Source organism: Pseudomyrmex gracilis, unplaced genomic scaffold, assembly GCF_002006095.1.
Source record: "Pseudomyrmex gracilis isolate BER0280 unplaced genomic scaffold, ASM200609v1 scaffold_211, whole genome shotgun sequence".
NCBI lineage: Eukaryota > Metazoa > Arthropoda > Insecta > Hymenoptera > Formicidae > Pseudomyrmex > Pseudomyrmex gracilis.
In genome coordinates, this window is record NW_018020795.1 from 37,505 (window position 1) to 50,262 (window position 12,758).

At 38.1% G+C, this 12,758-nt stretch overlaps 1 protein-coding gene across 5 annotated transcripts in view; it reads left to right on the forward strand.

The window, feature by feature from the left end:
* Positions 1-12,758, forward strand: part of LOC109858525 (calcium-transporting ATPase sarcoplasmic/endoplasmic reticulum type) — a 42,166-nt gene that overhangs the window by 15,779 nt on the left and 13,629 nt on the right. For all 5 annotated transcript variants that reach the window (XM_020435877.1, XM_020435876.1, XM_020435872.1 and 2 more), the window contains exons 3-12: positions 4,202-4,219; positions 8,253-8,335; positions 9,153-9,539; positions 9,660-10,147; positions 10,257-11,262; positions 11,559-11,779; positions 11,860-11,995; positions 12,075-12,227; positions 12,362-12,495; positions 12,587-12,704. In XM_020435877.1, the coding sequence (XP_020291466.1) occupies positions 4,202-4,219; positions 8,253-8,335; positions 9,153-9,539; positions 9,660-10,147; positions 10,257-11,262; positions 11,559-11,779; positions 11,860-11,995; positions 12,075-12,227; positions 12,362-12,495; positions 12,587-12,704 (2,744 nt within the window). The remainder of the gene's footprint in view (positions 1-4,201; positions 4,220-8,252; positions 8,336-9,152; positions 9,540-9,659; positions 10,148-10,256; positions 11,263-11,558; positions 11,780-11,859; positions 11,996-12,074; positions 12,228-12,361; positions 12,496-12,586; positions 12,705-12,758) is intronic.

Sequence of the window (12,758 nt, forward strand, 5' to 3'; positions counted from 1 at the left end):
ACTATACTATATTTCATGTAAATGTCGAGCGCAAACGTGAACAAATATGCTTCAAAATACGCTGGACGCGTAGAAATATTAAATTTGTACGAGTGATAATATTCAAAATTTGTTACAACACTTAATATTTGTATAAAACATAATGATTAAATTCGCACGAAAAAGATCGATAGAAAAAAAAAAAAAAAAATATGTACACGATGCAGAAGTTATCTCTACACAGAAAATATAACCGGCAAAAGAGTGTAGATTAGGTAAAATAAATTAACTATACGGTTATGTCTCAACAGAGATAAGTGTGTTGGGCGTATCTTGTATAACAAGATGTCGAAAACTTCCGTTAGAAACTCGCGAACGAACTTTACCTCGATCGTCTTGTTTTATCGCCGACAAGTGTAGTGTGACCAATCAATAGTAGAAAACTTTCTTATACATGTTTCTAACGAGGGAAAATACAATCGCGCGGACGAGTTTAAAAATCTCATCGCACCAAACCGAGAGATAAATATCGAATATCGAATCTCTAAGTGAGATTTTCTGATGGAGTCTCGCGTTAAAGCTCGTTGCATTACCACTCTAACAGGTTTTTCACGGAATTTTCCTGCTACTCGAATAAAACTCTTGACACACGTCTTGTATATTTCACACGTGTGCGATCAGATATTTCTGTGCGATGTATAACGTTACAAAACAAATTTTGATTAAAATTATCTTGAATGTTTAAGTGAAAAAAAAAAAAATTATATGTACACGATTAAATGAAAATCCTTCTCGTGATACGAGTGGTCGGAGTCGAGTATCGTCAAACAATGTTGTTTTATCTAGTCTCGCGTTCGAGCACCGTGTGCGATATTGAGACCTCGACACGCACATATGTACATATGTTAAAACGTTACTCACTCACTTGTATATACGAACGCGCGGGCTGACGTTTCATCTATCGCAATCGTAATTGCAGATTAGTTCCGCGGATGACCTTAGACGAGGAAATGCATCGCGCACTTCCACAAACGGCGCGGCGCGCGCGCGCGACACTTGTTTCCCATTTCCGTGGTTAACTTTCATTTGTCAAGCCGCATTTATTCGTGTGACAGAATACACGTCGAGCTGTCATAAAAAAAAAAAAAAAAAAAATGACAAATCGAACGAGTGAAAAAGAGAGTTCGCGTTATGTTATGCGACGGCACAATTTATTTATCGCTGTTAACCCGCCAAATGCATGCCAAATCGATCGGTATACTGCCGCATGCGGTTTCCACATATATGTATATTGTGTATATATCTGTATTGACATTTTTTTTCGTCGGTATATATTTTTCCTGGTCTCTCGAATGCTATATGCAGCGGAAGACCCATCGCGCTTTATTTCGGCTCGAATTTCTTCGTTATTGTATTTCGTGATATTTTAGCCGAAGTAATCGTGTATAATTAACACTCGAACTTTACGTACGGACACTTCGTGACATTGTACATGTTTTTATATATGTAAATTATTATTATTATTCGTTATAATTTACACTTTTGTGAAAAATATATAATTAAAAGTACATAATTAAAAACTATATAATTAAAAATACATAATTAAAATTGTTATTGTTAAATTATACATTTAAATAGAGATATGTGTGGGTTACGCGCGAGAGATCGTTTTACACAAGTCGGACGTGTTTATTGCTGCTTCGTGCTTCTGCAATTCGACGGACCGTTGAGCATCTTCAAGTTCACGAAACTTGGACCGGAACTTGTTTTGCCACCTCGGACGCGCGAATCTCGCCCCGGAGCAAGTTCGCGTTCTAAAGTTAGCACACAGTTCAGCTTGCCGGCCCCGTGTCGTTCAATGCACGACGATGGATTTGTTTGTCGCGAGAGAGTATCCATCGGCTTTGTGCGGCCGTTCACTGTCGCGTGATAAATCCGTGACGCTCTCGCACACACACGGCGCGCGAGAAAACCTCTCAGGCTCTTTTCTCGGCCTGTCCCCGATCGCGCCAGCATTCGCTTCCGCCCAACATGATCCCGTAACTGACTCCCGCATTCGTGGTGTGCGTAAAATGCGATCGATGCCACTCGCCGTGGAATCGCGCGTATATCTAGGGACGCGCTTATGACGTTCAGACCCTATCCAGGTATCGATATTTTTCTTCCACCATCGAGAGCATTTTTGTCGCATTAGCTAACTTCGTTAGCTTTGATTGATCCAACACAGAGAAGCTAACATTTGTTAAAATGTATTTACGTAGACCGAAAATATATAGTTTTTATTGTTTTTTTTTTTCAAGCAAAACAGCGCTTTTTTGCAAAAAAAATTGTTATAAAAATAATGTTTGAATAGTTTCCTTTACGCTTTTGTTGTACGTGTCTGCGCATAAATAGATGCGGATTTCTCTTGCGTGATACACTAAAGTCGTTATTGATATATTCGAAGGTCGGTAATATAATTTCAAGTACAATTGCGTCTAAATATGACGTTCGGTTACAACGGCGAGGCGTGCGCGAATTAACGAGTCTGCCGAAGTGCAAATCGACGTGAAATTGAAGGTATTGTTCTCACCCGACAAACGCTTTCACGTCCGACTTGGAGAATTACGCGCGGTCTTTCAGAATCCGCCGTTGATGTGCGTTTCACGGGAAGCGACGTGTCCACTGTTGAACACGTCAATCGCGCGACAGCCTTTCAAGGAGAAATCTATGCCTGATCCAGTACACGAATCAATGACTCCCACGTGTCTCTCTGTTTTTCCTCTCACGCGTGGAACTCCACGCGTGTTATATCACGACCGTTGCTGACGACGCGCTCGCCTTGACGGACAGTCGCTTTTCCACCGCGACACGATATTTCCCCATGTTCGTCCTCGATCTTTTTAACGCAAGAAGCAATCGTTATTTATTTTTAAGTGCGGGAAGAGCATGCGACACGACACAGAATTATAATCCGGAGATAACTAAATTGTCAAATATTATGAAATTCAAGAACATGTAAACAATTTTTTTTTAACAAAAGAAAATAATGCAATAAAGTTTTAATTGGATGGAAATTTAAAGAAACTGATGCGATGATGAGCCTGAAATTTGTTCGCGCACGTGTGTGTTTTTTTTTAATAACTACAGTAAACGTGTTCTCGCCCGATTTTCTTCGGCAAGGAAAGGCTTCTCGTCTTACGCGAAGCTCTGAGTTTTTGGGATGCGTAAATATTTATACGACGATGGTGCTATTAGAACTCACAAACACGGGAACTTCCACACACACGGTCAATTTCGAGACGTTAATGAACGCTCGACAGAGTAATCGACCTCGTAGATTAAACCAGATCGGAGATTCCCTCGCTTGAGTTAAAAATATATGCGTCTGACCTTTCGATTGCTCGTTGCACTGCTCCATTTCAATATCGTATTAGAAAACATATGACGGTTCTTATATTTGGAAATTTCTTGATATGTTGATACAAAGTCGTTTGATTTAAAAAAAAATATATATATATAGTTTGAAGTTGCATACGTATGTGTAATCAAAGAATTTATAATTCGAGATAATTTTTGAAACATTTTGCAAACAAAATGACGTGTAATTGATGCGTGAAGACTCATTTGCACGTGTAAAATTTGAAAGCAAAATTAAAGTAAATTCAACAAAATCGACTTGACTAACTTTTGAAGACTCCAATTTCTCTCGCATTATATCGCACCACATCGTATATCGTCTATCATAAATCTTCCGAAGATTTAACGCTTCGCAAACTGTCACCCGCACGCTTCGCTTAACCACAGAATACACCCATTTTGCACACCAAATTCGTTTTCGCGGTTTCCTTCAATTTACGCGAGTAATAGAAATTAAGGAACTCTGCAGAGGAATCTCTGCACCTCGGTATAATTTCAAATAGGACACCTTAAAGCTGACCCTTTACAATGTGATCAAACACTTTCAATATTAGACACGTATCATTTTTTTTTTCTATGTACATATTTACAGCATTATTTACCATTCAACATTTTACGATTTAATTTTTTTATTGATATGCTGTAATATATTTAGATTATAGATAATTAATAGATTTTTTTTAAACAGTTTTTTTAAACAATGTAAAATGAAAACAAATTATTTTTTTAGACGAAAGTCTGTCGTTAGTTCTCTTTAAAGATGTAATTAATCTTATTTGTTTTTTCATTTGATAATAATGTATTTCCTGTTTTTCTGTTGCAGAATTGCCAGCTGAGGAGGGTGAGTAACGACTTCGTAATCTTCGTGTACGATAAAACTCGTGTTTTACGACAAATTGGCATACGACGTAGTAAATGCAAATTATTTGTGATAAAGCAAAAACCTAGTTTGTAGAGTCAAATCTATATTAAAGATCGCGTTAACAACCGATTCCGCGTTGAATCAGCAATTTTTGCAAAATTTACTCACAAGTTTAAATGTCTGATATTTCTCTTGTTTGTTTCGACGCGTTCAAACGTCGGTCTTCTTTCGCGTGGAAGTGAGAAGGCTTAGACGTAATATGAACGCGTCCGCTATCAAAGTAGGCCAGTCTGCTTGTTCCTGGAGCTCCATAAGCTCTGAGAATTAGCGTTGCACGCGCGCTACGTTGCATGCACATGTGAACGCGACGTGTCGATCCGATCGTAGAAGGCGCCTGCGAAATCGTCGGTACAGCTTCGGAAGCACACGCTTATTTGAAATTATTTGAAAATTCATAACGTTTTCAATAAAAACAAAAAAAAATACTTATCATTCAGAGAGAGAGAGAGAGAGAGAGAGAGAGAGAGAGAGAGAGAGAGAGAGAGAGAGAGAGAGAGAGAAACACATTTACATTTTATTTTTTGTTGTACACGTAAAGAAAACAAAATACAGAAAAATAAACGATGTTAACATGTTGTTTTTCCAAGATACAATATTTTTGTTTTTATTTTCTTATGCAAGCTTTTTACTAATGACAATGTCAACGCAGACATTTTATGTCTTCCTCTTTACTTGATGTTTGTACAATCGGTATAAATATATTTTTCCAATTCAACATTACAAAGATAAAAAGGAACGAATTTGATCAATTTTTATTTCTTAGATATCACTTAGAAGAAAGATAAAACAAATTCTAACGAATACTCACTTTTTTCATGAATATAATGCCACAAAATACCACGCTGAACGGAAACAATTAGCATGACATTTTTTGCACGACGGAGGTACCAAAGATCTTTGGCTCTCGTCTTTCATTCACCGATATCGAAAGACACCACTGCCAAGCGCCGTGCGCTTCACCTCACCCGTAATTATATCGGCATTGCACTCGACGATGCACTCGACCCGCGCTATCTTCCCGCCGACCTTCGGTGATGGATCGACCGGTCGTACTAGGTTCTCATTATTCGCTTAGTGTTATTATTGCCTGTGGAATTACCTTGTAACAAGTGGAAAAAAAAAAAAATAGAGCAACCTCTCGCGACGCAAATTTTACTGTTCTTTGAAAAGAGCTTACGTGCGTAACAATGTTTAGTCACTGTATATACACTATATATCGTCTGTGTATTTAGTCACTATATACAATATTGTCTGATCTTTATGCGATCTTCTGATTCGAAGTTAGACATGAAAAATGTTGAAATTTAGTCGATTGTAATCGTTAACGTTGTCCTCCAAAGATATCGGAACACGAATAAGTATAAATGAGTACACGGGAAAAAAAGCTTTGCCGTTTATATGACCAGCAAGAAAAATTTATTGAGTTTACTGAATTTTTGTTTCATCAATAAAACGTTTTGTGAGCGCAACGAATTGTCTTATTGGCAAATCTTAATAAACTTAGCAAATTTTTTTTGCTGGTTATATAGTAACTAATTCTTGCTATTTTTGCAAATCTTTTTTTCTGTGTAGTAATTAAGATTCATATAGAATTGTTTGCAATTTCAATTTTCGCAGAAATATTTTGCAACCATGTAAATATTGGAGGTGTAGTTAAAATTTGAAGTTAGAATTTGTACCGCACGTAAAGTGTATATCGAAATTTTCATGCAAAGAGTTGTGGTATTGCTTTTTAACCGTTTCTTTTCAAAAAGATTAGTAGTTTTCTCCATAGGTTAATTATTAAAAAAAATCAATTACTTAATCACAACGAATATATAATTTGTATTGAAAAATAATATAAAACTGCACTTTGCGTTTAACAATCAGACATGACATAAAAATGAAGCTTTTTTTATATGTTATATGCCATATGTGTCTATTAGAGATAAGAGTTTGATGACTGATAAATGGGTCTTCTCGACAATATTCATTAAAGATGAGGTGATAAGATCGCAAAGTAAATTATGACGTCAATGAATTATTTGAGAATCAATACACTCGATAAAAATGTTCGAGATCTAGTCTGTTTTTTAATACACAGATAGATTTTTATATTGTTTTTATAACACACTAGTTTTTTAAGAACAGATTTTATAGTAAAAATATTTTATAAGCTTGGATAGAATTTTTCAAGTTTCTTATTATAATGAATAGAGAGAAGCGAAGATTTTTTTATAATGGAAATTGCTTTTGTCTGATAGTGAGTCAGCGATTTTTTTTGCACACGATCTTGCTGCAATTAGCAATTCAGAAGACTGACTTTCTGAGCAAAAAAATGGCATTCGTTATTTCTGGTCGAGTGTACAAACTGCGTTTCTGATAGGATGTGCTGTTTTATTTAGTTAAAAACAAGCGTATTTTGCATATAGTAAAAGAAAAATCAAAATCTTTGTGTAACGTAGAGATGTTTATTTTATAAAACAAAAAGAATGAAGAAGAATACGCGCGATCGGTCGCAGACGTCTTATCGCTTTTAAATTTTGTTTAGTTTCGTTTATTTCGTTTTATGAAATTCCGCTGAAATTCTCTGAGAGATGCGTGTTTCTCAGAGAAGATCGATCAAGGTTGGGGCATTGATGAAATTCCTGACATAAATTAATCATCCGACCGCTTACAGACGCCCAAGTGTGATCGTGTCCTGTTACATGTGTATCTCCGAATATACCGCGTGTATTCTATATATATATCGACCGATTGACAACGCCTATTGTCACACGCCGAATCCGGTAATGAAGCGTGCTGGCCGCACACAGGTGAGAGGCTAAAGAGGGAAGAGAGGGACGAGGAGAAATGTGCAGCAGTCCTCGCGATGCAGCACGTCATGGCACGATATTAATTTCCGAGACGCGGCGGAATGTGTGCCGCAACATTACCGTGCAATTTATGTAACATTATGTGCATATTACATACTTCACTTGCGTAATCCACGAAACTTGTGTGGTAAAATGCGCGAGAGAGGCTCTAATATCGCATCGTATCGCGTAGAAATGACATAGTGATGCGATATAAAGCGTAATTTTTTTTTTTTTTTTTTAAGTAATGTAAGTTTAAACTTACATTATTAGCAACACTTGTTAAATCGCAAAAATTAATAATTTTTTTTCAATAAAACAAAAATATCACTTGACTCGGAAAAAACGCAATTTTTTTATTGAACAAAGAGTCGCGAATTGTGTAGAGAAGAAATATAGATATTCTGCTCTGGCAATTTAGAATCCAGAAAATCGGATTTTCTCTCGTCTTTTCCATCGCTACTGTAAATTATACTTAATGAAATCGTCAACCGTGGAGCAATGATATGACGTCAATCGTACGCGGGCAAAAGGCGCTAGCTATCTCAAGGACGTTCAGGGCCTGCCCCTGACTGCTATCATTCTTTCCTGGCACATGTACTATTTTCCTTCAACACACACTCGTTGATGACGACGCAATTAAATGAGGTTTCGTTCTGCTTGCGAAAGCTCTTCTTTGTAATATCAAGTCTACGTTTATGAGAAAACACGTGTTGCTTTAGGAATTAAAATTGAGAACCTCTACGTGAATATGTACGTGAACGACGTCATGATATAATTACTACGTACATATAATTTGGATATTTAAACATTGAGAGAAAAAGAGATTGTCTTATTATTGTTAAAAAAAAATAAAATATAAATTGAAATATAATATTAAAGAAGCTGGAATATATAAAAAAATATTTTACTGTTTTTTTTCCAGCGCTTTATGGGCATTTTTTAATGCTAATTTAATGCCAATTTGTCGCAACACCGAATTAGAAGATAGAATGATGTCACAATTAGTATTCATGAAAATTAATTTTACAAAACGTTATTATGAACATTTTTACGCTGCAAAATAAGAGATTAATGTAATAATTAATGTTAATGTTTCATGATCCTTCTTTTCACAGGAAAATCCATCTGGCAACTCGTATTGGAACAGTTCGATGATCTTCTAGTTAAGATTCTTCTATTAGCTGCTATTATTTCTTTTGTAAGTAAATCTTATGGAATATATTTCAAATCTTATAGAATGTATAGTTTTTTAGTTTTTGATATAATTATCTATCTTTGCGTAACACTTACGCAACAATATATTCCATAAAATTGTAAAGTTAAAATAATGAAGAAGTCAGTTTAATTTTCACGGAATTTTTCAAATGTCGACGAAGCGTATAAAAAAACGCACGAATTCGAAATGTTCTTCTTCCTGTCGAATTTTTCGATGTATATTATGACGCTTCGCTAAAAGCGCCATAATTATATGTTTATGGGGGTTCAAGGGTAAATGAGGCTAAATATATCGTCCACGAGTGGTGAAAAAATAGCATATTGATCTTTTAAGTAGCCATGGTGAACTGATTTCCTTTCAGCGCTTAAGAGAAATGCGTAACATTCACTACGGGATTTGATTTACAATTTGTACAAACTAAAATATACGTGTATTAAAATCATTGTGTTATATTTACGCGTGGCTTCGAGAAAAGAGACTTTAACGAAACGCGTGCTGTTTAGGAAGTCGAAGCTCTAGTTTCTCTCTAGCGTACATACTTTTCCAAATTTCACGCGTGCTAGCGATGACGAAGAAGAAACATTCTATTTCTTTGTCGCTTCTCGAAACAAGTTTTTTTTTTGTTGAATCTCAATCTTATTCACTGACATCAACGTATGAATTTGAACATTTATATATCCGTTTGTTGATAAACACAAGCTTTGATTTATTAAATTTTTGTTCGCTTCTTTCTCTTTTTTCTTCTCCGTTGTTTCTCATTTTTATTTGAGATTCTTTAATCGACGTATTGCTCTCGCAGGTATTAGCCTTATTTGAAGAGCACGAAGATGCTTTTACGGCCTTCGTCGAACCTTTCGTTATTCTGCTAATTCTGATCGCCAACGCTGTGGTTGGTGTCTGGCAAGAACGAAATGCCGAATCCGCGATCGAGGCGCTCAAGGAGTACGAGCCGGAGATGGGTAAAGTTGTACGTCAAGACAAGTCCGGTGTCCAGAGGATCCGGGCCAAAGAGATCGTGCCCGGTGACATCGTAGAGGTGTCGGTCGGCGACAAAATTCCGGCCGATATTCGTCTCAGCAAGATCTTCTCGACTACTCTTAGGATCGATCAGTCCATCTTGACTGGCGAATCGGTGTCTGTGATCAAGCACACTGACCCCGTGCCCGACCCACGTGCTGTAAATCAGGTCGGTAAAAAAACTAGCATTTTGTGTACACGTACTGTATACAAATAAAGTTGATATTTTAAATACAAATTATTTTTGTTAATTAATAAATTAATTTTTGTATCGATGTTTTTTCTTTAGGATAAGAAAAACATCTTGTTCTCTGGTACCAACGTCGCCGCTGGCAAGGCCCGTGGTATCGTCATTGGAACCGGCTTGAGCACGGCCATTGGTAAGATCCGCACAGAGATGTCGGAGACCGAGGAGATCAAGACGCCGTTGCAACAGAAATTGGACGAATTCGGTGAACAACTGTCGAAAGTGATTTCCGTGATCTGCGTCGCCGTATGGGCCATCAACATCGGCCACTTCAACGATCCGGCTCACGGTGGATCCTGGATCAAGGGCGCTATTTACTATTTCAAGATCGCCGTCGCTCTTGCCGTAGCCGCTATTCCCGAAGGTCTGCCCGCTGTAATTACGACTTGCTTGGCTTTGGGCACCAGGCGTATGGCCAAGAAGAACGCCATTGTACGATCGTTGCCGTCTGTCGAGACTCTGGGTTGCACGTCTGTCATCTGCTCTGACAAAACTGGCACTTTGACGACCAACCAGATGTCCGTTAGCCGGTAAGATAAACAAGACCATTAAAATAATGATTTATATCTTTTTCTTCTCTGTTACGTAGAAATTGCTGGATAGTTTGTACGTTATTCTGAATTATTACAATGTTTACAGAATGTTCATCTTCGACAAAATTGAAGGTAACGACAGCAGTTTCCACGAATTCGAGATCACCGGATCGACTTACGAACCCATTGGTGAGGTTTTCCTGAGGGGACAAAAGATCAAAGGACAGGATTACGAGACGTTGCACGAGATTGGCACCATTTGCATCATGTGTAACGATTCCGCTATCGATTTTAACGAATTCAAACAGGCATTTGAGAAGGTTGGCGAAGCTACGGAAACTGCCTTGATTGTTCTCGCTGAGAAGATCAACCCGTTCGGTGTCTCAAAATCTGGTCTAGATCGTCGAGCTGGCGCTATTGTCGTCAGGCAAGATATGGAGACGAAGTGGAAGAAGGAATTCACGCTGGAATTCTCTCGCGATCGCAAGTCCATGTCGTCGTATTGTGTGCCTCTGAAGCCGACGAAGCTGGGAACCGGACCGAAGCTGTTCGTCAAGGGTGCGCCCGAGGGTGTATTGGATAGATGCACGCACTGTCGCGTCGGCGGTCAGAAAGTTCCTCTTACGTCGACCCTGAAGAACCGCATCCTTGACTTGACTCGGCAATACGGAACCGGTAGGGATACTCTGCGCTGCCTCGCTCTGGCCACTGGTGATCATCCGATGAGACCCGATGATATGGATCTCGGCGATTCTACCAAATTCTACACATACGAAAAGGATCTCACATTTGTCGGTGTGGTAGGCATGCTTGATCCACCTCGTAAGGAGGTGTTCGACTCAATCGTCAGGTGCCGTGCTGCTGGTATCCGTGTCATCGTCATTACCGGCGACAACAAAGCCACCGCTGAAGCTATCTGCCGACGTATCGGAGTCTTTGGAGAAGATGAGGACACTACTGGCAAATCGTATTCTGGACGCGAATTTGATGATTTGCCTCCGTCGGAGCAGAAGGCGGCTTGCGCCAGAGCTCGTCTCTTCTCTCGTGTAGAACCGGCTCACAAATCAAAGATTGTGGAGTTTTTGCAAAGCATGAACGAGATCTCTGCTATGGTAAGAATTTGGAACTTTAATCACGTTATTTATATTGCAACTGTTTTATATTTTAAAATTGACAATACTAAATGCCCTTTGCGGTCCGTTTATTATTATTTTCGTTGTTTCCATACTCCGCACTTTGCTATCAAATCAAAAAAAGGGGAAAAATAAACATTTTTGCTTTGTTTTAAATAAAAATAAAAAATAAATTTAATAAAACTACATTTTAATAAAAATAAACTTTTATTTTATATAATATTCCGAAAAGATCACGAATAACGCTCTTGTGGTCTTTTATTTTAATTTTATAGACAGGTGATGGTGTGAACGACGCTCCTGCTTTGAAGAAAGCCGAGATCGGTATTGCTATGGGTTCTGGAACTGCAGTCGCGAAGTCGGCTTCTGAGATGGTGTTGGCAGACGACAACTTTTCCTCCATCGTAGCCGCTGTTGAAGAAGGTCGTGCCATCTACAATAACATGAAACAATTCATTCGTTATCTCATTTCTTCCAACATTGGCGAGGTCGTCAGGTATTTACAAGATATGAGTGCAATTAAGAAAAATATAATGAGAACCGGATTTCCACTACTATTTGTACGTTACTTTGTAGTATATTCTTGACTGCCGCTCTTGGTCTTCCTGAAGCTCTGATTCCGGTCCAACTTCTGTGGGTCAACTTGGTCACTGATGGTCTTCCAGCCACCGCTCTTGGCTTCAATCCACCCGATTTGGACATTATGAGCAAGGTAAAGTAGCAATCAAAAAGAGATACATTATTACTTTAAGAATTAAGATTTATCGAGACTATTATGCGTTCTTTCATAGCCTCCTCGCAAGTCTGACGAATCTTTGATCTCTGGATGGCTATTTTTCCGCTACTTGGCTATCGGTGGATACGTAGGCGCTGCCACTGTCGGCTCGGCTGCTTGGTGGTTCATGTACAGTCCGAATGGACCTCAAATGAACTACTACCAAGTGGTAAGTTTTGATGAAAGTTTTGTTTATATCCATGATTTTTATTTTAGAATTGCAGAGAAAAAGAATCAAACTTTTTTATTTAATTAACTTTTTTTATCTATTTATTTTCATCAATTTTTTTATACAATGCATAGACTCATCATTTGTCGTGTCTTGGTGGCGGAGAGGAATTCAAGGGCATTAATTGCAAAATCTTCTCTGATCCTCATCCCATGACTATGGCTCTCTCTGTACTGGTCACTATTGAAATGTTAAACGCCATGAACAGGTAGAAGAAGATAACGTACATTGCGTAAGAATTATGTTTTCCTTAGAATTGCGATTATGATTAAAAAAAAAAAATCCGTGATTACTCACAGCTTGTCTGAGAATCAGTCTCTCATCACCATGCCACCTTGGTCCAACTTGTGGCTCATCGCTTCCATGGCTCTTTCTTTCACACTCCATTTCGTCATCTTGTACATCGATGTTCTTTCGGTAAGTAGAATTTATTTGCATTGTATTTACAACAACAAATATCTGAGAAGTTAT